This window comes from Gopherus flavomarginatus, chromosome 2, assembly GCF_025201925.1.
Source record: "Gopherus flavomarginatus isolate rGopFla2 chromosome 2, rGopFla2.mat.asm, whole genome shotgun sequence".
Taxonomy (NCBI): Eukaryota; Metazoa; Chordata; order Testudines; family Testudinidae; genus Gopherus; species Gopherus flavomarginatus.
The window spans coordinates 151,812,693-151,836,094 of NC_066618.1; the positions used below are offsets into that span (position 1 = coordinate 151,812,693).

Sequence of the window (23,402 nt, forward strand, 5' to 3'; positions counted from 1 at the left end):
CCTCATTTCCACTTAATGGCAGCACCTACCTCATGCAATAAGCTCCATCCCAGGCCCCTCCCCGCTCGGTGGCCTGCAATGCCCCCTCCCCACGCCACACAGAGGCCATGGGACAGGGACAGACAGGCACGGATACGACAGGACAGATTACAACTCCTTTACCTGCATGCCCCCGGCTTTTCAACAGGCTCTCCTGTTCTGGGGCCAGGCGCCACTCTCCAGCCTAGCATCTGGCGCCTTGAAAACCCAGGGAGTAGAGAGGAGCAAACAAGGCAGGTGTCCTGCCCAGGGGCCCTGCGTCCATGTCAGACCTTTAGCCCCCCGGGGCCTGCGGCCAAGCAACATGTCCGAGGGGTGAGAATCTCCGTCCATTGGGCTGCTCAACGCAGTCTGCAATCGTGGCACCACGTGCCTGGGGCCCCTGTGATCTCTCCTCCCTGGGGGTAAAGGGAGGACAGGGCTGCAAGGACTGTGCTCCCCAGCAATCAACCCCACTAACTGATGGCAGTCCCACCAGGTCCACTTGTGAAGACTGACTCAGGTTGCAGAGCCCAGGGCAAGGGCAGCACCCCCAGTGCCTCGGGAAGAGATAGCCAGGGGTGCAGGGGCAGAGCCCAGCCTGCCATGCGGGCTCTCTGCTGGCAACAGCTGGAAGGCTGGCGGTGACGGGCCCTGACTCAGGAGGGCAGGGATGGGGTGACACCCAGCGCCCCATGGGAAGGGAAGCCTAGATAGGTAACTGGCCACACAGCTCTGCCCTAGGGCAGGCTGAGGCATCCCAGCATGGCTCCTGGAGCAAAGCTGGCTTGGCGTGCACAGGGAAATGGCCCAGGCTGACACTGGCAGAGGAGGGACAGCCCAGGGCAGCCTGGCAGAGAACACGCCAAGGAGAGGAATGCCTAGGCCAGGCACACGCAGAAGGCACCCTATGGAGGAACCAGCCCACAACCCGCCACGGGGAGCTCTCCTGCAGCCCCCACCCAGCTCGCCAGGTGCCCCCAGCAGCCAGCGGGTCTGGTTTGATCTGGGCGCTGCTCCCTGGAGGTTTGTCAGCACAGGTGCTGATGCTGCCTGGGGCTCTGGCCACTGAGGGGGGATTGGGTTGTTCTCCCGCGGACTGGAATCCAGTTCTGGCTGCCCTGGCAGTTGGTCCTGATGCAGCGAGATCCTCTGGAGCAGAGTCCAAGTGGCTGGCATCCTTTGGGGCAGCCCCTTCAGGCCACACAGGGGTGTGTGCAGAGGGCATCTGGGGCATCCCACCCCATGAGATGGCTGCTGCTGTCAGGAAAGGCCCCAGGGCCTGACTCCCAGCCACGAGGCGGCTAGGACGGCCGGGAGGATGGCGCCAGCTCCCACGCTGCTGTCAGCAGGTCCTGCACGGGGGAAGGGTTAGATGCCCGTGTGCTCCTCTTCCCCAAGGGACTGGCTGCTTTATCCTGGTACCAGAGCAGAGAGAACAGCCATTACACGCCCATTCGGCCCCAGGAGTGGGGTGGGGGGCTTCCAAGGATGGTGTCCTAGGGCACAACCCTGCCGTGGCCCAGCCAGCATTTTCCATCTCTAGGACCCAAGCTACAGATCCCAAAAGCACTTGCACAGATGGAGAAACTGAGGTAGAGGGAAGGGCAGGGATTTGCCCAAGGTCACCCCCAGACCAGTGGCAGAGCTGGGGCTAGATCCAGGTCTCAGCCCAGCAGGCCACAATGCCTGCTGCAAGGCTGGGCCCAGGAGCTCCCACCAGCAGTCCGTGGAACCAAGGAGACGCTCCAGCCCAACCCCCTCTGCCCCATCACACTGGCACCTCTGGCCACCCACGGCCGAAGCTCGGGCTCTGCTGCAGAGCCGTGACCTGGGCTAATTCCCCACTGACTCATCACCCAGGGAGGGGGCCCTGTTCACCAGCCCGAGCAGGAAACAAGCCCTGTGCTGGGGGCTGCGGCTCACTGGCTGCTCCAAAGGCCCCTCCCACTGCCTGGGGGACCTGCTCAGCATCCCAGCTGCAGGGGGCACCACTGGGACGGTGCATGAGCATCCGGCGACAGAGGCTAGTCTGGCTCCTTAGCAGGGAGGCCAAGCCCACTCTGGTCTCCCTCAGACCTGCTCCACGTGGTCGTCCGTGGCCCTTCTTACCAACCTGAGAGAAGGCAGCACCAAACTCCGCCCTACCCCTCGTCCTGCCAGGCTGCCGCACACAGGGACCAAAAGCTCCAGAACTGAGACAGTGACTGTTGGGCAGGCCTGGAGCCCAGCAGCCCGGAGCTGCAGCCAGTGACTTGTGACAGTGGCACTGGGTTTCACAGCCTCCCTATAGGCCTTGGGGAAGAGACGTGGCTACGGGTGGTGGGGGTGCCCCCAGAAGGACTAGGATGGAGACAGCCAGGCCCCTGCACCGGTCACAGCTCCCATAAAAGATCAAAGCCCTCCGCCTCCACCCCCGCCACTGAGCACCATGGGCAGAGCAGGGAGCGCAGACCCTGAGAATCCTGCTGCACCAAGCGGACGAAGGCTCAGATATTTACCTCCTGCCCATCAGTAACCCCATGGATCCCGCAGAACCCGCTATCAACTGCAGAGCTCAGCTGTGCCCAAGAGAGAGTGTGTGGCTGGACAGAGCGCGCAAGAGAGACACTCAGCTGCTGAAAACGAGGGAAGAGAGAGTGAAAGACACATGACAAGCAGGCGGGGTGATCGGCCTGGTTGGGAGGTGCCTGCCAGCACATTCTCCCAGTGGCTGCCAAGCAACCCTCAGCTGCTTACTGTGGAGAACAGCAGAGATGGGGAATGCCCACTCAGGGGGCTGGGAGAGGCTGGGGTCCCCAGGTCACTGCAGGGGTGCTGGACAGGGAGAGGCAAGATGAGGCTGGGCAACATTGGGCCATTCCAGGGGACACTGGAGAGGGACGCTGACTCCAAACAGCCCCATCCTCAGCCCTACAGACCCTCCATCTCCCTCAGCGTGCTGCCTTCCAGCTGGGTCAGAGAATGAGCTCAGCCCACCTGGACTAGGCCTGGGTCCAGCCAGTGCTCTGGTGGGGGCTAGTACCAGCTGCTTCACAGGCAAGTGCAAGAATCCCCCTGCGGACAATTCTGGAGTCACCTGCCGCAGGGAAGTTCCTTCCTGACCCCTTCTGTCACGCCCTGCAGCATAAGGGTTTGTAGCTGGGGGAGGGGCCCAGCTTACAGGCCTCCTCGTCTTCTAACACAGAGACATGCAGCCGGTCAGTGTGTGAGAGGAAAGCAGGCGGAGACACCATGCGCAGCCACTGGGCAGCAGCAAAGGGGTTAAAGACAGACGTGCGCATGCGGCAGCAGGAGAGAGCATGGAGGGGTGGGCGCAGGCAGACCCCAGCCCTGGAGAGCCAGCCAGCTGGGCTCAGATCCCAGCGAGTCCTCACGCAGCAGTCAGGATGGCCTCTGGGAGCACTGGAGTTGGCCACAGCCTGCCCAGCCCGTCCGCACTGGGCACATGGAGGCCTGGCGTGTGCCCCCTCGAGCAGCCCCCAGGGTGCTGTGCTTTGGGCCGCCCCAGCAAACGCCAGCTGAGTGGACTCCCAGTGGGGCACGGCAGCCTCGGGAAGTGTGTTTGCACTTGCCCCCTGTGCCCCCAGCACCTGGCATGGTGTTCCTGTCGTCCAGGAGCTTCGTCTGGCTGTTGGGGACAATCTTCAGCTCCAGGCTGTCGGGCGACTGGGGGGACGGCTGTATCCTGGAGGCCATGAGGGCGTTAAGGTACTGCAGCCGGGTCACCTGTGGAGAGGCGAGCCAGAGCCCTGAGTGTTCCCTTTTCCCGGCAGTGGCCCGGGTTCCAGCCCCAGGGATGGTGCCCACCCAAGGCCAGGAGAGACGGGAGCAGTGGCTGCCTGGGAAAGCGAGTGAGACCCAGAGGGGCGCGTGATCCCTGAGAAGAGGACCAGAGCAGGGATGGGGCAAAGCACCCCTAGGAGTCCCCAGAGGTGGGGTCTCCCAGCCAAGGAGTTGGCAGCAGAGTGCAATCACAAGGGGGCAGAGGCTGCCCCAAAGCACAGTGCCACCAGGGACACCCCAGGGCCTGGCTCTCCTTTGGGCCCAGGGGACATGGCCAGAGGCCCAGGGCACTGCTGAGCACCAGCAGAGTCGTTTCACTTGTGACATGCTCTGAATCTGAATCCAGCTGGTCCCAGGAGAGAGTGAGCGCTGGAACCCTAGGAGGAGGTAGCAGTCCCTCCCCACTGCCTGGCTGGCTGCCCCCCCATTCACACCACACAGCCCCTTGCCCCTCCAAGCCCGGCAGCGAGAGCACAGTGGTGTGTGTCTGTAGAGCCCATAAAAACACGAGGTTAGGCCTGGCTGCTCCCAGCCCAGCTGAAGCTGTGGAGTTGTTGTACCTTGATGAACTGCAGGTCGGTGAGCGCCCGGACCGTGTAGTCGGGGCAGTATGTGGAATAGGAGGAGCCCTCGCTGCAGTCCAGCGGTTGCTCACGCCGGTTCGGCCGCAGGGTGGACACTGGCGATTGGTGAACTGTTGGGAGGCAGAAATCAGGGGCCAGCTGGGAGCCCAACACTCCAAGTGCTAATTGGGAAGGACCCCGGTCTCCAGGTCTCCCCGCCCATGGGCGCACAGCTGGGCTCATCCCCCCTCCTGCTCCCAGCCAGCCAGCGAGGGCCAGCCTGGGGCCCCCCAGCCAGGCCAGGAGCCGTGCAGAACTCGGAGCCTGGACTCCCCACAGCAACGGGCTCCCAGGGGCAGTTCACACCCATGACCCTGTGGCAGGACGCAGGTGCTCACCCGAGGAGGGTGCCATCAGCGCCGAGACACCGTAGTACGTGAATGCTCCATTCTCGAATTTTAGGCCCTCCTTTCCGATCTCCACTTCCACCCTGCCCTGCAGAGGAGAGGGCCACGGGTCAGGGTCAGCAGCTGGCCTGCTGCTCGACAAGGCTCCTCCCCCAGCCCAGCGGGCAGAGACCTCCCCCCGCCACCCGCTGCTGCATTTGCTGGTCACGGGGGGGCAGCCAGGCCAGGTGCCCTCCTGGCTCTCTGCCAATACCTGCTGCTAAGCTGGCCCCACCGCTCAGCCTGCCTCCCAAGATCCAACCCGCAGCCTGGCTCCCCGCTCTCTAGGCGTGCAGCAGAGCAGCCAGACAAGGGTCCTGTTGTGCAGGGTGCTGCCCGGTCTGGTGAAAATGCAGAGCTCAGAACATGTGGGAGGGGAAGAGGCGCAGAGGAGGACAGGGACGTGCCCAAGGTCACTTCGCAGGGTACAGCCAGGGACAGAATCCAGCCCAGTGCGCTGCCGGCTGGCTGCCTCCTCTCCTGCACCAGGCCTAGCTGATCTTGGGGAGGGGGCGGGGCTGGCCGATACCTGCAGGACCAGGACAAAGTAGTTGACGGGCTGGTTGCGCTGGTACAGGTAGTGCTCAGGCGCCAGGCGGTCACTCTCGTTGAATTTCACTTCCTGGTTGACGCTGGGGTGCTTCAGCAGGTGCAGCAGGACCTTCTCGGAGACGCGGGCCGGGCTGAACAGATCCACCTCTGGTGGAGAGTGAGGGGCAGAGAACCCAGCCTGAGCCGCTGGCTCCAGGGACGGGACACTGCAGGGAGCTTGGGGGGTGGGCCCCAGCTGCTCCCCCTGCCCCAAGCCCAGGGGACCGACTGCACTGCGTGTTACAGGCTCAAACTGACCGGTCTGCAGAGGAGGTAAGCCAGGGCTGTCCCACAGGCAGAGGGAGCCCAGTGCTCAGCTGGGCTCGCTGGCTGTGGAGCCAGGGGGTGGCACAGGGAGGGCTGGGCGGCTGGCAGCTGGCTCTCTGCCCCGACTCACCTCGGGATAGGAAGCGCTGCGTGGCCAGCAAGAGCTGCGGGGAGATCTTCACCTTGTGCTCATTGTCAGAGCCCTTGAACAAGGAGAACTCTTCCTTCCTGTGCTCAAGCAGGGTGCCTATGGGAGCTGGCCTCTTCCGCACCTTGTTCTCCTCTGGGGTATGAGAGAAGGGAACAAGACAGGCGGAGCCAGAGTCACATCAGCCGGCACCATAAACCTGGTCCCCGGGCTCTGGGGCCAGAGAAACCCCCAGAGCAGCTGCAGGCTGGTGATCCCAAAGCACAGTGCAAAGGGACCTCACCACCCCCCACCGTACACAGGGAAACAGAGGCAAAGAGCAGGGCAGGGACTTGCTTCACGTCACGCAGGAAACAGCGACAGAGCTGGGAATACAGCACTGGCCAGTGCTCCCACTAACTGCTAGAGCCCACTCCTTTCCCAGAGCTGGGACTGGACCCCGGGTGACCTAGGGTTCCAGCCCCAGACAGCACTGCCCTCCTGAGGAAGAGTTTGGGAGTGGTCCTGGGGGAATCCATATGCTGCTGCCAGCCTGGCTTGGGTGGGGAGGGAAGGGGCTGGGGGAGACGGGTGCAGAGCTGCCTGCACAGAACAATGTGCCCGCAGCGCTGCCCGCCTGCTGCAGCCGTCCCTGGGGGCTCTGCTGGCCCCCTAGACTGAGCGAAGCCGCGGGGCGCGCCGGGCGGGGCTCACTCACTGTAGTTGTCCGACTCGTCCAGGATCTCCGACCTGATGATCTCCTCGATGACATCTTCCAGCGTCACCAGCCCGATGGCCTCATAGAAGGGGTCACCCTCTCCCTCGTTGTTCACCTTCTGCACAATGGCCAGGTGCGATTTGCCTGGGGGGTGGGTGACAACTTGCTACAGGCACCAGGGAGGCCTTGGGGGGGGGGGGGGAAGGAGGGGGACAGAGGTTCAAGGCTACCCAGCAAGTCAGGAAGAGAACCCAGGAGTCCGGCTCCCAGCCTCATGCTCTGACCACTAGAGAACTCTGCCTCTCAGCCCTGACGCAGCTTTTAAAAAATAACTACGGAGCAGCAGAGAGGACACACAGACTGGCTAACCTAGTAAGGAGGGCTTTAAACTAGGTTCGACGGGGACAGGTGAGCAAACCCCACAGGTAAGTGGGGAACAAGACCTAGGAGATGGGTTGGAAACAGGAGGGAGCACGGGCTATAATGGCAGAGAGAAAGGAGGGTCAGGGCAAAGCTGGGAGGCAAGATCAAACCAGTATCTTAGATGCCTATATACAAATGCGAGAAGTATGGGTAATAAGCAGGAAGAACTGGAAGTGCTAATAAATAAATACAACTATGACATTGTTGGCATTATTGAAACTTGGTGGGATAATACACACGACTAGAATGTTGGTGTGGATGGGTATAGTTTGCTCAGGAAGGATAGACAGGAGAAAAAGGGAGGAGGTGTTGCCTTATATATTAAAAATGTACACACTTGGACTGAGTTGGAGATGGACATAGGAGACGGAAGTGTTGAGAGTCTCTGGGTTAGGCTAAAAGGGGTAAAAAACACGGGTGATGTCATGCTGGGAGTCTACTACAGGCCACCTAACCAGGTGGAAGAGGTGGATGAGGCTTTTTTCAAACAACTAACAAAAGCATCCAAAGCCCAAGATTTGGTGGTGATAGGGGACTTCAACTATCCAGATATATGTTGGGAAAATAACACCGCGGGGCACAGACTATCCAATAAGTTCCTGGACTGCATTGCGGACAACTTTTTATTTCAGAAAGTTGAAAAAGCTACTGGGGGGAAGCTGTTCTAGACTTGATTTTAACAAATAGGGAGGAACTCGTTGAGAATTTGAAAGTAGAAGGAAGTTTGGGTGAAAGTGATCATGAAATCATAGAGTTTGCAATTCTAAGGAAGGGTAGAAGGGAGTACAGCAAAATAGAGACAATGGATTTCAGGAAGGCAGATTCTGGTAAGCTCAGAGAGCTGATAGGTAAGGTCCCATGGGAATCAAGACTGAGGGGAAAAACAACTGAGGAGAGTTGGCAGTTTTTCAAAGGGACACTATTAAGGGCCCAAAAGCAAGCTATTCCGATGGTTAGGAAAGATAGAAAATGTGGCAAAAGACCACCTTGGCTTAACTACGAGATCTTGCGTGACCTACAAAATAAAAAGGCGTCATATAAAAAATGGAAACTAGGTCAGATTACAAAGGATGAATATAGGCAAATAACACAGGAATGCAGAGGCAAGATTAGAAAGGCAAAGGCACAAAATGAGCTCAAACTAGCTATGAGAATAAAGGGAAACAAGAAGACTTTTTATCAATACATTAGAAGCAAGAGGAAGACCAAGGACAGGGTAGGCCCACTGCTCAGTGAGGAGGGGGAAACAGTAACGGGAGACTTGGAAATGGCAGAGATGCTTAATGACTTCTTTGTTTCGGTCTTCACTGAGAAGTCTGAAGGAATGTCTAATATAGTGAATGCTTACGGGAAGAGGGTAGGTTTAGAAGATAAAATAAAAAAAGAGCAAGTGAAAAATCACTTAGAAAAGTTAGATGCCTGCAAGTCACCAGGGCCTGATGAAATGCATCCTAGAATACTCAAGGAGTTAATAGAGGAGGTATTTGAGCCTCTAGCTATTATCTTTGGGAAATCATGGGAGACGGGGGAGATTCCAGAAGACTGGAAGGGGGCAAATATAGTGCCCATCTATAAAAAGGGAAATAAAAACAACCCAGGAAACTACAGACCAGTTAGTTTAACTTCTGTGCCAGGGAAGATAATGGAGCAAGTAATTAAAGAAATCATCTGCAAACACTTGGAAGGTGGTAAGGTGATAGGGAATAGCCAGCATGGATTTGTAAAGAACAAATCGTGTCAAACTAATCTGATAGCATTCTTTGATAGGATAACGAGCCTTGTGGATAAGGGAGAAGCGGTGGATGTGATATACCTAGACTTTAGTAAGGCATTTGATACGGTCTCGCATGATATTCTTATAGATAAACTAGGAAAGTACAATTTAGATGGGGCTACTATAAGGTGGGTGCATAACTGGCTGGATAACCGTACTCAGAGAGTAGTTATTAATGGCTCCCAATCCTGCTGGAAAGGTATAACAAGTGGGGTTCCGCAGGGGTCTGTTTTGGGACCGGCTCTATTCAATATCTTCATCAATAATTTAGATGTTGGCATAGAAAGTACGCTTATTAAGTTTGCAGACGATACCAAACTGGGAGGGATTGCAACTGCTTTGGAGGACAGGGTCAAAATTCAAAATGATCTGGACAAATTGGAGAAATGGTCTGAGGTAAACAGGATGAAGTTCAATAAAGATAAATGCAAAGTGCTCCACTTAGGAAGGAACAATCAGTTTCATACATACAGAATGGGAAGAGACTGTCTAGGAAGGAGTATGGCAGAAAGAGATCTAGGGGTCATAGTAGACCACAAGCTTAATATGAGTCAACAGTGTGATACTGTTGCAAAAAAGCAAACGTGATCCTGGGATGCATTAACAGGTGTGTTGTAAACAAGACACGAGAAGTCATTCTTCCGCTCTACTCTGCACTGGTTAGGCCTCAACTGGAGTATTGTGTCAAGTTCTGGGCACCGCATTTCAAGAAAGATGTGGAGAAATTGGAGAGGGTCCAGAGAAGAGCAACAAGAATGATTAAAGGTCTTGAGAACATGACCTATGAAGGAAGGCTGAAAGAATTGGGTTTGTTTAGTTTGGAAAAGAGAAGACTGAGACGGGACATGATAGCAGTTTTCAGGTACCTAAAAGGGTGTCATCAGGAGGAGGGAGAAAACTTGTTCACCTTAGCCTCCAATGATAGAACAAGAAGCAATGGGCTTAAACTGCAGCAAGGGAGATTTAGGTTGGACATTAGGAAGAAGTTCCTAACTGTCAGGGTAGTTAAACACTGGAATAGATTGCCTAGGGAAGTTGTGGAATCTCCATCTCTGGAGATATTTAAGAGTAGGTTAGATAAATGTCTATTAGGGATGGTCTAGACAGTATTTAGTCCTGCCATGAGGGCAGGGGACTGGACTCGATGACCTCTCGAGGTCCCTTCCAGTCCCAGAGTCTATGAGTCCTAGAGTCTATAAGGGTGGGGCAGGGGGCAGAGCAAGGGGCTAGGCAGTATACCCTTTCTCCTGCCCCCCCACTCCAGCAGCAGCAAAGACGGCCAAGGGAGAGATTTACCTCAAGGGTCCCATTTGGAGCAGGGCCTTCCCTCGCCCAGCTGTGCACAGGCCAGGCACCACGGTACGCTCCAGGGAGCGGAGAGGGCTGCGTGGGATACTTGTTCTTGGGGTTTTGGGAGCCCTCAGGTAGCTGGTACCCAGCCCTGTTTCCTTCCCATTCTCCAACTACGGGACTCACAGATTCCAACAGAAGGGACGTGGGGGTCCAACTGGCAACCTGCAGGCCACATCCGGCCCTCAGGACCATTCTGTCTGGCTGCGCCCCATTTTGCAATACCAAACGGCACCCTCCATGCAGGGTGAGTTTGTGTGCACTGTACGGGCGAGGTCATCACATGGAGGATACCTTTTGTGTTGTGTATGTTGCCTTCAGAGGTGCCACACTACGTATACTGCTCCCATCGCTGATCCGGCTGGTCTTCTGCACAGCCCCAGCCAGAGAACTGCCCCACAATAAGTCCTAGAGCCGAGCGTTTAGAGGCTTGACTTGAAAATGATCAGGGGTGGAGAATCCATCACAGTCCAGGCTGAATTGTTCCACTGGGTAATGACACTCCCTGTTACAAATGGGCACCTTCTGTCCAGTCAGGATTTGTCGAGCTTCAACTCCCAGTCACTGGATCGTGTGAGACCTTCCTCTGCCAGACTGCAGAGCCCAGTAAGAAATCTTTGTTCCCCATGTAGGTACTGACAGGATGGGATCAAGTCACTTTGTTAAACTACATCAGTTAAGATCCTTGAGTCTCTCACTCTCAGGCAGGTTTTCTAATTCTTTAATCATTCTCGTGGCTCTTCTCTGCCCCCCTTCCAATTTATCAACACCCCTCCTGAATTGTGGACACCAGAACCGGACACAGGGTCCCAGCAGTGGTCGCACTAGGGCCAGATACAGAGAGAAAAATCTCTCTGCTGGAGAATCCCCCATTTACACATCTCCGGATCGCATTAGCGCTTTGGCCACAGCATCGCACAGGCTGCTCGTGTTTAGCTGATTAACCCCCATATCTTTTCCAGAGTCACTTTTCCCCAAGGGAGTCCCCCATCCTGAAAACCCAGCCTGTGCTCATTGCTCCCAGCTGTTTTCAAACCTGCTCTGTTTGCTTGCGCCGTTTACCATGCAAACCATGTCTCTCTCGATCAGTGACCCGTCCTCTTCACTATTTACCACTCTCCCAATTTCGGGTCATCCGCAAACTTGATCAGGGATGATTTTATGTTTTCTCCCAGCTCACTGATACAAATATTAAATAGCACAGGATCAAGAACCAATCCCTGCGGGCCTCCTCTAGAAACACATCCATCCAATAAGGCTTTTCTGTTTACAGTTACACTGAGATCCCCACTGACCGCACCCCCTTAGATGTCACCTACCACCCCACATTGAAACCCACCTGGGGTATCATCAAACAATTACAACCCATACTCAACAGGGACCTCATCCTGAAATAAATCTTTCCCAAACCCTCCTCTTCTGGCCCTCAAACAACCCCCCGTCTTGTCAAGCTCAGCATCAGAAGCAAGCTCCCCACAGACCAGGACCCACCAAGTCAAAGCAGCAACAGAGCCTGTCAGAACAACAGATGCAAAACCTGCAGACACATCTCCACTGCTACAATGATCAACACCCCCCACAGCACACTAGTCAAGATCCATGGGTCCTATGCAGGCCTGTCACGGCATGTGGGGTAACTCTGCCAGTGCAGTAAATGCCCCAACAACTGTGTGGGTGAAACCAGACAATCGCTACGCTCTCCAATGAACTCATCCAGGAACACGGTAAAAGACAAAAACACCCCATCATCTGTGGGTGAACACTCTTCACAAAGTGATCAGCCTGCACCCAACCGTCAGTCCTTATCTTAGAATCATACAACAGCAAGGTTGGAAGGGACCTCAGGAGGTATCTAGTCCAACCCCCAGCTCAAAGCAACCAATCCCCAGATTTTTGCCCCTAGATCCCTAAATGGCCTCCTCAAGGATTGAACTCACAATCCTGGGTTTAGCAGGCTAATGCTAAAACCACTGAGCTACCCCCTGTCTTCAAAGGAAACCTGCACAATACCTTCAAAAGCCAAACCAGGGACTGTAAATTCCTAACTTTGCTAGACACTAGAAACCATGGACTCAGCGCAGATCCTAGGTTTCTGTCTCATTCCAACAATCTGTAACCCACTAGCCCTCCACTGTCCCATGACTGCAGAGCTGTTAACTGCCCACTTCACCTTGAACGGGCTCTTCCAATGTGACGGGTGTAACTCGTTACACATAACAAACCCTTCCACCTGGTGTGTAGCTGGGACACCCTGAGGCCCTTTGCAAGCCCTGAAGAGCTCTGCGGAGCTGGCAGCTCCTCTCTCACCCACAGAAGTGGGTCCAGGAAAGAGATGACCTCATCCACTTTGTCTCTCTCATTTTGAGACCTATCAGCTTTTAATTCATTTAACGTGTGCCAAGTTAACTGTATGTCCTTCCAGTTTTTAATCAGCAATGCTGTGCTGTACTAATTCAAATGCCCGACAGCAGCACTGTTACCTTTATCAACCAACCCTGTCATCTCCTCCAAAAGGCTATCAGGTTAGTTTGACCGGATGGATTTTCCACAAGCCCATGTTAATTGGCCTTAATGACATCACCCTCCTTTAATTCTTTATTAATCGAGTCTTGGATCAGCCACTCCACTACCTTGCGCAGGATTGGTGCTCCAAGCGTTAATGAAAATCAATGTTGAAGGTCCAGGGAGCTCCAGGCCGGCTCTTTTCAAACTCTTGGATGCAAGTTATCTGGACCCCACTTCCCCAAAGGCATCTCCGCAGTGTCCCCTGGGCATCACAGCTGCTTCAGGCTGGTGACACCATCCAGGACACACATGCAGCAGTCGGGTGCTGGCCAGAGAGTGCTTGGCAAGTAGGCCGAGGTCGGTCGGTCTCTTGCTGCCGATCCCACGTGTCCAGCCTGGGAGGGCTGGTTTTATTGCAGTACAATGGCGCAACAGAAATGCTCTGAGCTCCTAACACACTTCTAAGGCACTCAGAGCACTTAGTGACATGCATATTGTTGCCCGCACTCTACGGAAGGGGAACAGAGGCACAGAAGGGGAGAAGTAACTTGACCGACCCCAGAACGTAAGTCAGTAGCAGAGCTAGGAATAGAAGCCAGGAGTCCTGACTGCCAGCCCCTGCCCCCACTCCACTCCCAGAGCTAACAACAGAACCCAGGAGTGCTGACTGCCCCAGTGTGCATAAATGGCCGACACTCTGTATCCTGGCAACAAATGGTCAGGGCCCTTCCCCCCTGCAAGGGAATAGCTAAAGGTGAACAAAAAGATCAGGTGACCTCCTGGCCCAGGAAAGAGACAAAGGCCAGAAAGGAGGGGGTTTCAGTTTGGAGCTGGCTGGGGACTAGGTGTGAGGGCAGATGGGGGTGTCTGGCTCACTGGTCCCCAGAACGGACTCGGCTGAGGGGTCCCGTTCTCTGTACCTACAAGCTCTGTTTCAGATCGTGTTCCTCTCATCTAACAAACCTCTGTTTTACTGGCTGGCTGAGAGTCACATCTGACTGCGAAGTGGGGGTGCAGGACACTCTGGCTTCCCCAGGACCCCGCCTGTGCGGACTTGCTGTGGGAAGCGCATGGAGGGGCATATGCGGAATTCTCCAAGGACAGACCCAGGAGGTGAATCCATGTGAGCTTCTTGCCCTGAAGAGTCTGCTCCAAGGGAGAGGAGGCTCCCCAAAGTCCTGGTTGGCTTTGTGGGGAGCAGTTCCAGAGCATCGAATAGGGACCTCGTGACAGCCCCTGCTCTGGAATCAGCAGAAATCAGTTGAGATTGGGCACAGAAGCACTTTTGGTTCACACCTGCTGCCAGCCAGGACATACCTGAGGATGAGGGAAGGGGAGTGGCACGCTGGAAGCAGCATGGCCGGAAAAGCCACCCAGATGCCCTCCCCCAAGGAGGTGCTACAGCAAAGGAGTGGGCTGCTGGGCACACTAGGCCTGGCATCACCCCCAGCCCTGCCCAAGGGGGTGTGTCTCAGCCGAAGCCTGTGTCACAGGGGTCCCTGCGCCAATCTGTGTCCCTGCTGCACAGGCGCACACGGGGCGCAGGTTGTGCTCTGCTCTGGGGTCTCCCTGAGCTGTTCTCGTGCACACTGGGTTTCAGCTCGGGCTGTCCGAGCTCGGCAAAAAAACAGGATGTTCTCCTCCCTGCCGGCACCTCCAGGGCTCAGGTGAGCGGCTCTGAGCCGCTGCAGCCTTGTGTCCGATCTGTAGCCCCTCGGCCAGCTGTTCCCATGTATCCAGCTGTGCACGTTTGCTGGGGAGGCCACCTGGGAAGGCTTCACAGGGACCAGCCCTGGATTAATGCTGCACAGACGCTGTGGGTGGGCGGCTACTGCAGAACTCGCATGTCCTGAGACCCGGACATGAAGCAAGCTGCGGGGGCTTGGGGCACAACAATGAGCTGCTTCTGATGGAGGTGAGGGGCCAAGCAGAGATGGTCTGCTTTGCACTTGGATCCCAGCAGTTCACAAGGGCCCCCTTGTGCTAGGCACTGCACAGACCCTGCTCCAGACGGGCCCACCCCACCAGAGACAACGACGTTCTCTCTTTTACAGGCCCTGGGAAATGAAGGGACTTGCCCAGGGTCACAGGGGGGTCTGTGGCAGAGCCTCGCTTGAATTCAGGCCTCCTACAGCCCAGTCCAGTGCCTTAACCAGGCCAGCCACTCACCGCCCTGCCCCCGATATTAGCGCAAGGTCTCCCTGCCCCACCCTCTGTTTAGCTTGGGGGGCCCAGGATCCAGCTTGAGGCCCCCAGTCCAGTGCTGGCTTTGACATGTGAGAGTTGCACAGCATTCAGACAGAGAGGTGCATCCCCCATACGGCTGAAGCAGGAGTTGGGTGGAGCTTTGGGCTTGACACCAGACCCACAGATTCGCCCCCTCCATCCAGGAGTGAAGCAGCCTGCTCTGAGGGCCCCGGAGAGCGCTGAGCCTGGAGCAGGCGACATGCGCTCAGTTGTTCTGCACCGCGACGGATTGGCCAGATCCCTGCAGTGACGCTGAGGTCACACAGGCAACGAGCTTGCCCTGCCAGATGTTTCCATGGCAGCCGTGGGACCTGGCTCATCCCCCCACAGAGACCAAAGCCAGCTCTGCCTGCCCATGCCCTAGAGCCCAGCAGGCCTGGGGACTCATGGCCCACCCCCACCCTGCAGGAAGGAAGAGCCTGCCTTTGAAGGTGACCTTCCCCAGGACCCACGGGGAGGGAGGGCTTTTCCTGACTGTACTGTAATTGGCACTACCTTGGGGGAGGTCAGCACAAAAGGGCTTTTCTGCTGTTTGTTGTCCACCAAGCTCTGCGGCTGGGCAAGGAGAGCACCACGAGGGGACAGGGTGTGCAATCAGGCTGTTTAAAATGCTGTGGTGTTTGGTTAGTTTTTGCTAACCACATGCAGCTCCGACATCCACAAACCACTTGGGAGCAAAGCTCTCTCTGTTAAATCTTTAACAGTCCTTCAGCTAAGGGATGAGCGTAATCACTCTACTGCCCAGCTGTGCCCTCCCAGGAGGCCAAGAGAAACAAAACTGGGACTATCTGATGTTCCCAAGGGCAAAAATACCCGAGTAATATAACAAAGAACATGAGAGCTGCATGCATGAGGCCTAAGTACCACTGATTTCTCTTTGCAAGTCACTTTTCAGAACAGCACTCTGGCCTGTCTCCCTGAGAGGGACCTGCCTCCAGCTGCTCCAAAGACACACACCAGGAAGTGCCAAGCCGAGAGAGGGCAGGAGAGAGGGATCACCGCACAGAGAGGGGTAGGGCTCTGGCTCGGCATTAGAAAAGTCACAATATCTGGGACAGGGAAATCCTGCCCAACTCTAGCCTCTGTGGCTGGCTTTGAGCAAACTCCCCTCCAGGGACAGGGCAGTGCGCTCAGTCCACTGTGGCAAGCCAAACATGGCATCAGCCAGAACTCCATGAGGAACCAGCCCAGGGCATCGCTGCCAATGCCCTGCACTGCACTTCGCAGCTGGGAGCAGTCAGAGACAGGAGGCTGCAGTCAGTCAGTGCTCTGGCTCCCATCCACACGCCTGCGCCTGGAGCATGGCCATCCCTAGTCATCTCCCAGGGAACTCGGGAAGCTGGCTGGCCAGCAGCACTGAAAGAGTTAACTCCTGCTCACCCCATCGGTGTATTGGGGCTCGGCTAGTCTGACAACGCAAGGCGAGTGTCCATCACCTAGCGAGGGTCTCAGCCAGTTACTTACTTCCCTTTGGTGCCATCCGCTCCGTTGCACAGCCCAGCCCAGCCCAGCCCACCCTCCCCCTGCAGCAGGGAGGCTGGGGAGGGAAGGCCAGTCCTAACAGCACACAATGCAGGGCTGGTGGGACGGTCGCTGGCCCCATGGAGGCTCCTATACCACAAGGAACTTCTGCAATTCCCTCCTGTCTGAGCGTGGGCTCTGAGGGGGACTGGCTGATGAGGGGTGGCAGGGATCGCTCGGGCAGAACTTCCACAAGGGTGGGGACTGGGACCTGCTCAGCAGCCCCCAGGAGCTCCCAGTGATGGTCCAGCAGCCCTGGCGCAAGGCGTGTGGCATGGCTGGAGATCCTGCACGTGGAGGTACTTTGTTACCATGAGGAGGAGACGAGAAAGCATCAGCCCAGGCTTGTGTAGCCCAGTGTCCATATCTCTAGCAGGGGCCAGCACCAGCTGTTTCCGAGGGCGGTGCTGAAAACCCTGCAGTAGATGAGGAATGAGCTGTCCTATGATGGTTGCACCTTAACTCCCAGCAGTCAGGGCTTGTCTACATCAGAAAGTTGCAGCGCTGGTGAGGGAGTTACAGCGCTGCAACTTAGGAGGTGTACACATCTGCAGGGCACCACCAGCGCTGCAACTCCCTGTTTGCAGCGCTGGCCGTACTCCCGTTTTGTCTCGGGTGTAGAGGATCCAGCGCTGGTGATCCAGCGCTGGTAATCAAGTATAGACGCTTACCAGCGCTTTTCTTGACCTCCGTGGAATAAGCAGGTATCCCAGCATACCTGAGGAAGCCTCTGGTACTCAAGCTGGTCTCCTTCCCCGGCTTGCTCTCGCGTTCCCCGAACCCCGAGCAAGCAGGTCTCCTTCCCTGAGGTTTGCTGGGTGGTTCCGGGAACGCGAGAGCAAACCGGGAAAGGAGACCAGCTTCGCCGCGGTTTGCTCTCGCGTTCCCCGAACCCCGAGCAAGCAGGTCTCCTTCCCTGAGGTTTGCTGGGTGGTTCCGGGAACGCGAGAGCAAACCGCGGCGAAGCTGGTCTCCTTTCCCGGTTTGCTCTCGCGTTCCCGGAACCACCCAGCAAACCTCAGGGAAGGAGACCTGCTTGCTCGGGGTTCGGGGAACGCGAGAGCAAACCGGGGAAGGAGACCAGCTTCGCCGCGGTTTGCTTTCGCGTTCCCGGAACCACCCAGCAAACCGCAGGGAAGGAGACCTGCTTGTTCGGGGAACGCGAGAGCAAACCGCGGCGAAGCTGGTCTCCTTTCCCGGGTTTGCTCTCGCGTTCCCGGAACCACCCAGCAAACCGCAGGGAAGGAGACCTGCTTGCTCGGGGTCCGGAGAACGCGAGAGCAAACCGCGGCGAAGCTGGTCTCCTTTCCCGGTTTGCTCTCGCGTTCCCGGAACCACCCAGCAAACCTCAGGGAAGGAGACCTGCTTGCTCGGGGTTCGGGGAACGCGAGAGCAAACCGGGGAAGGAGACCAGCTTCGCCGCGGTTTGCTCTCGCGTTCCCGGAACCACCCAGCAAACCGCAGGGAAGGAGACCTGCTTGTTCGGGGAACGCGAGAGCAAACTGCGGCGAAGCTGGTCTCCTTTCCCGGGTTTGCTCTCGCGTTCCCCGAACCACCCAGCAAACCGCAGGGAAGGAGACCTGCTTGTTCGGGGGTTCGGGGAACGAGAGAGCAAACCGGGAAAGGAGACCAGCTTCGCCGCGGTTTGCTCTCGCGTTCCCCGAACCTCCCTTGAAGCCGCCCAACAGCGCTGCAGTGTGGCCACATCTAACACCACTTGCAGCGCTGGTTGCTGTAAGTGTGGCCACTCTGCAGCGCTGGCCCTATACAGCTGTACTAATACAGCTGTAACAACCAGCGCTGCAAAATTTTAGATGTAGACATGGCCTCAGAGGCCAGCTAAGCCCCAGAGCTGAGGGGAGGTCAAGTTAAGGGTGTTATCCTTGGCTGCCCAGGAACGATCCAGCTCACGCAGACACTGCTTGCCCAGGGTGCGTGGCTATCTGCAGGGATCTATGAGGAAGGGAGTGCCAGCTGCCTTCAGTGAAAGGTACTTTCGGACGCTCTTGTGCCAGAGCAGGCAGCAGAAACGTGCCCCAGAGCATCAGCTCAGCCCGGTGTCTCAGGCCTCCTTGGCACAGGAAAGCTCAGCCTGGCACTGCAACCCCAGCACTCTGCTGACCGTGGGCCCTGGGTACAATACACAGGTTTACTCCCCATGGGAAGCTGATGGTAGGCACCAGCATTCTGCAGGAGGCAGTGTTACTCACGGGGCATCAGCATGCACGCCTGACACCATGCTCTCCTCTGCCCCAAGAGTGCCTCCTGCTGGCTGGCTAATGGAATCAAAGCTTCAACCTTAGGCAGCGTCTCAGCAGCACAGAGGGGCCAGCTCAGAACTAGCCAGAGGGCCAAGCACTCTAGCATGGTCTGGTGGACTAAGCTCAGGGTCACGAGGTACAAGCAACTGAGGTCTAGGCTGCATGGCCACTGGGACTTCGCAACCCCTCTGTCCCCTCCCCCGGCGATGAGCCTGACCCAGCACCAGGACGGTGGGGCCCTTCAGCACTGTTCCCAGACCTTCATTCAGAAGGCACCTCCTAGCCATTACTCTGAACACAGTAGCAGTCACAGCATCCTGAGGCCCCTGTATTCTCTGATTGCTGGCCCAGCGCTTGGGGAAGTTTCCAGCCCTGTAAGCATTTGTTCTAGCCAGATCAGAGTCATGCGTCCAGCCCCTACAGACCATGGGGCCTTGAGACGTAGGAACTTACAAATCACAGCAGTCCGATTACCAGCGCAGGCCTCACCTCAATCTGCATATAGTTTCAGCAGCAGATTTCAGCTCACGAGTTTGTGATTTGTGCTCATAGCCCACGTCCAACCTTTCCGAGGGCCTACAGTCCAGGCGTCTCGAAAACATTTCTGCTAGAATCACGTTGGGTGGAAGAAACTCCACAGAAAGTGACCTAAGAGTCCAGCATCCTGTGAGCTGCCTGGTACTGCACAACTGGGCTCCCCACCTACACAGCATGTGTTTATGACTCAGGCTTTGTGAGGTCTCGGACCATAAAACACAGGCTGATTTCAGGCTGAGTCTGAGTGACTATAGCAAAACACTCCACTCTACACAGGGGATTTGCATAGCGCTTGGTACAATCCAGTCTACAGGCTATGCTCCCAGATTGTGGGGGCACTAAACTGTCACTAAACTGGGAGAAGTGGTAGATACGCTGGAGAGTAGGGATAGGATACAGAGGGACCTAGACAAATTAGAGGATTGGGCCAAAAGAAACCTGATGAGGTTCAACAAGGACAAGTGCAGAGTCCTGCACTTAGGATGGAAGAATCCCATGCACTGCTACAGACTAGGGACCAAATGGCTAGGCAGCAGTTCTGCAGAAAAGGACCTAGGGGTTACAGTGGACGAGAAGCTGCAGATGAGTGAACAGTGTGCCCTTGTTGCCAAGAAGGCATTTTGGGCTGTATAAGTAGGGGCATTGCCAGCAGATCGAGGGACTTGATCATTCTCCTCGATTCGACATCTGGAGTTCTGTGTCCAGTTTTGGGCCTCACACTACAAGAAGGATGTGGAGAAATTGGAAAGAGTCCAGCGGAGGGCAATAAAAATGATTAGGGGGGCTGGAGCACATGACTTATGAGGAGAGGCTGAGGGAACTGGGATTGTATAGTCTGCAGAAGAGAAGAATGAGGGGGGATTTGATAGCTGCTTTCAACTACCTGAAAGGGGGTTCCAAAGAGGAAGGAGCTCGGCTGTTCTCAGCGGTGGCAGATGACAGAACAAGGAGCAATGGTCTCAAGTTGCAGTGTGAGAGGTTTAGGCTGGATATTAGGAAACACTATTCCACTAGGAGGATGGTGAAGCACTGGAATGGGTTCCCTGGGTAGGTGGTGGAATCTCCTTCCTTAGAGGTCTGTAAGGTCAGGCTTGACAAAGCCCTGGCTGGGATGATTTAGTTGGGGTTGGTCCTGCTTTGAGCAGGGGGTTGAACTACATGACCTCCTGAGGGAACTTTCCAACCTTGATATTCTATGATTGTGGCACTCAGAAGTGAAATGCCACCCGATCTCTGGGGCGGGAGGTGGCAGTGTATGTTACCACCACACTAGGGCAGGGATAGGAGACTGCCGTGTACAGCTGAAGCCAGGAGGCTGAAGTTTGGCCAGGGTGCTGGGGCTGATAGCTCATTGGAGTGTCCCAGCACCTTTGGCAAGTGACTGTGCAGGGCCTCTAGCGGCAGGCTCCCTGCGCCATGCTAGGGCACTGGGGGCAGCACTGACCCAGAGGCAAAAGAGCCCCTAAGCAATCCACTGCAGGCAGTGCAATATCCCCAAAGACTGAGGGGACTGCAACTCCTATGGAACCCTCAGCCTGGAACCACAGCACCGGAGCATTGGGTCAGCACCAACAGCAAGGGGAGAGCACCCTGTCCAGAGCCCCTGTAGCCCCACCCCCTGCAGCACGGCACCCCTTAGCATGGAGCTGTACCACTGCCTGCGAGGGGAGAGCACCGGGGCACAATCCCCGGGTCACCCAACCCTGGGGCGGTTACCTCGTTTAAACTCCTCCAGGACGGCGTCCAGCTTAGTGTCGTTGAAGACGAAGTGCAGGGGGTGGTTGTAGAACTTGCTGATGGTGCTGAGCGGCACGCAGTCGTCCGGGTCCACCAGCGCCAGGTCCTTGACATACAGCATGTCCACCAAATTGGTGCGCTCCTCCTCGTACACGGGGATGCGGGTGTAGCCACTCTGCATGATCATGGACATGCTCTTGAAGTCCAGCACGGCGTTGGCGTTGAGCATGAAGCACTTGTCCAGCGGCGTCAGCACATCCTCCACCGTCTTGTTGCGCAGGGCACCCTTGCTGAACTCCTCGCGCACGAACTCATTGTACGGGTCGCTGTTGCGCACCATGTCCACGATCTTCTCCCGCAGGAGGCAGGTGCTGGCATCGTGCTGCAGGGCCAGCTCCAGCAGCTTGCTGAGCGGCAGCGAGACGGGGAAGGTGAGCAGCATACAGAGTTGGGTCAGCCAGAGCCCGCGGGGAGCCAGCGCCAGCCCCCAGCGCGAGCTGACGGCGAAGGGCAGCACCTCAGCCAGCAGAAAGACCAAGCCGGCCACGGCCAGAACAGCAGGTGCCACCATGCGCACGGCCCAGTAGAACAGCACGGCCAGGGCGGCGTTGGCCAGCGAGCTCAGCAGCAGCAGGGAGCAGAGGGCAAAGGTGCCCCGCTGCCTCACCAGCTCCAGGGCTTTGCAGGCCTTGCGCTCCGCCTCCGAGCCGCAGTCCCGCAGCACGTACAGCTCCACGGGGTCCAGCCACAGGGTGCTGAGCTGCAGGACCCGCAGCAGGGAGGACAGGGCCAGCAGCAAGGCCACCAGCGTGCCCAGCAGCCAGGGGGCCAAGGGGGGCGGCAGGGCCATGGCCGCAGCTCGCCCGCCCCCGCCCTCGTCCTCGGCCACGATGACAGCGTCGCCCGGGGCGGCCGGGCCCCAGGGCTGCCCGGGCCCCAGGCGGCTGCAGAGCTGGTACCGGCCGCGGGGCCCGGCGGGGGACACGGCCACGCGCACCAGCACCGCGTGCTCCCCCCGGGGGCGGTCGTCGGGCAGCACCTGCAGCGCGCCGGCGGGCGGGGCGGCGGAGGGGGGCCCCCCCCGGGCCGGGCAGGGCCCCCCCGCCGGCGCGAAGGCCACCCAGGGCCAGCTGCGGTTGCTGAGGCCGGTGCCGTAGAGGCGCAGGCGGAAGTTGGCCCCCGGGGCGGCCCGGATCAGGCCCCCGCGGGCCCAGGCCCCCTCCTCCAGCCGGAAGCCCAGCACCCGCGGGGGGGCGGGGCCGGGCTCGGGGGGGGGCTCGCTGGCCGGGGGGGTCCCGGCCCCGCCCCCCCGGCGCGCGGCGCAGCCCAGGCACAGCGCGGCCACGGCCCAGCGCAGCCCCCAACCGCCCGCCATGGCGACAAGTGGGGAGCGCAGGGGGCGTCAGCTGACTCCCCACTCGCGCACCTTAGCCTGCCCGCGGCGGGCCGGCCAATCAGAGAGCGCGGCTGCCGGGTTCCGGCCAATGGGCAGAGGGAGAAAGCCCCAAGCAAGGGGCGCGCAAGTTAGGCTGCATCGTGATATAAACAAGCAGAGGGAGGGGGCGAGGGGGCTGAGATTTAAAGGGACAGAGGCCCCTTTCCCTGGCTCTGGGAAGGTTGCACCCCTCGGTGCCCAGCCGGGGAGGGGACCTGATCTGTGTCCCCCCCGAGCCAGGCATGGCCACAGGACATTTATCAGCAGGGCTCGTGCACAGGGGAGTTACTGCAGAAGGGGGGCAGGCGTCAGGGGGCTGACTGGCACCTCCAGGATGCTCCTAGGCCTGAACCCCTGGACACCGGCAATGGGTACTGAGCACCCCCAGCTAGGGCAGCACCACACCTACTGAGCACCCCCCGCACAGGGCAGCGGGTACTGACCACTCCCAGCTAGGGCAGCACCACCTGTACTGAGCACCCCACCCCAACAGGGCAATGGGTACTGAGCCCCCCTCACAGGGCAGCGGGTACTGAACACCCGCAGCGAGGGTAGCACCGCACATACTGAGCACCCCACCCCCAGGGCAGCAGGTATTAAGCTCCCACACACACAGGGCAGCAGGTACTGAGCACCCCACCCCCCCAACACACACACAGGGCAGCAGGTACCGAGCAACACCCACCACACACAGGGCAGTGAGTATTGAGCATGCGCACACCCACCCACCCAGGAAGCAGGTACCAGTGCTAACCAGACCTACCAGGGTCCCTTTTCGACCGGGCATTCTGGTAAAAAAACGGATGCCTAGAAACCCTAATTTAGACTTGCCCATACCTCAGACCTGTGTGAGTGGAACTTCTCCCTGTCCAAGGCAGAGGTTGAGCAAACTGGGATAGGGCTCAGAGATTTCACTTCCTTTTCTCTGAATCAGGGTTAGACTGCACAAACAACAGAAAGGCCAGCCCAGTGATGTATGCACATGGTGCTTTAAAAGGGCTGTAAACACTGATGAGCCAAATCAGCTGTGAGGAAGAATGTACTCAGTAAAACATGAATGATCATTGGGACCTGGTTAAGAACACTTTACTAGATG

General features: G+C 57.5%; 1 protein-coding gene across 5 annotated transcripts; it reads right to left on the reverse strand.

Annotated features, from left to right (window-relative positions):
• Window positions 1-143: 143 nt before the first annotated feature.
• CNNM3 (cyclin and CBS domain divalent metal cation transport mediator 3) lies at window positions 144-22,255 on the reverse strand. 5 transcript variants are annotated; one of them, XM_050937429.1, is made up of 9 exons: window positions 20,851-22,255; window positions 6,517-6,660; window positions 5,802-5,954; window positions 5,343-5,512; window positions 4,766-4,862; window positions 4,365-4,498; window positions 3,612-3,747; window positions 2,520-2,603; window positions 144-1,436 (listed from the first exon to the last, which is right to left on the reverse strand). In XM_050937429.1, exons 1-8 carry the CDS (start codon window positions 22,244-22,246, stop codon window positions 2,563-2,565), a joined length of 2,271 nt encoding a protein of 756 aa, XP_050793386.1. In that variant the 5' UTR covers window positions 22,247-22,255; the 3' UTR covers window positions 144-1,436; window positions 2,520-2,562. The 5 variants fall into 5 exon arrangements, with proteins under 5 accessions (XP_050793386.1, XP_050793385.1, XP_050793384.1 ...); XM_050937428.1 differs by having other exon boundaries at window positions 2,520-2,633; XM_050937427.1 differs by having other exon boundaries at window positions 2,520-2,636.
• Between the last annotated feature and the right edge of the window lie 1,147 nt (window positions 22,256-23,402).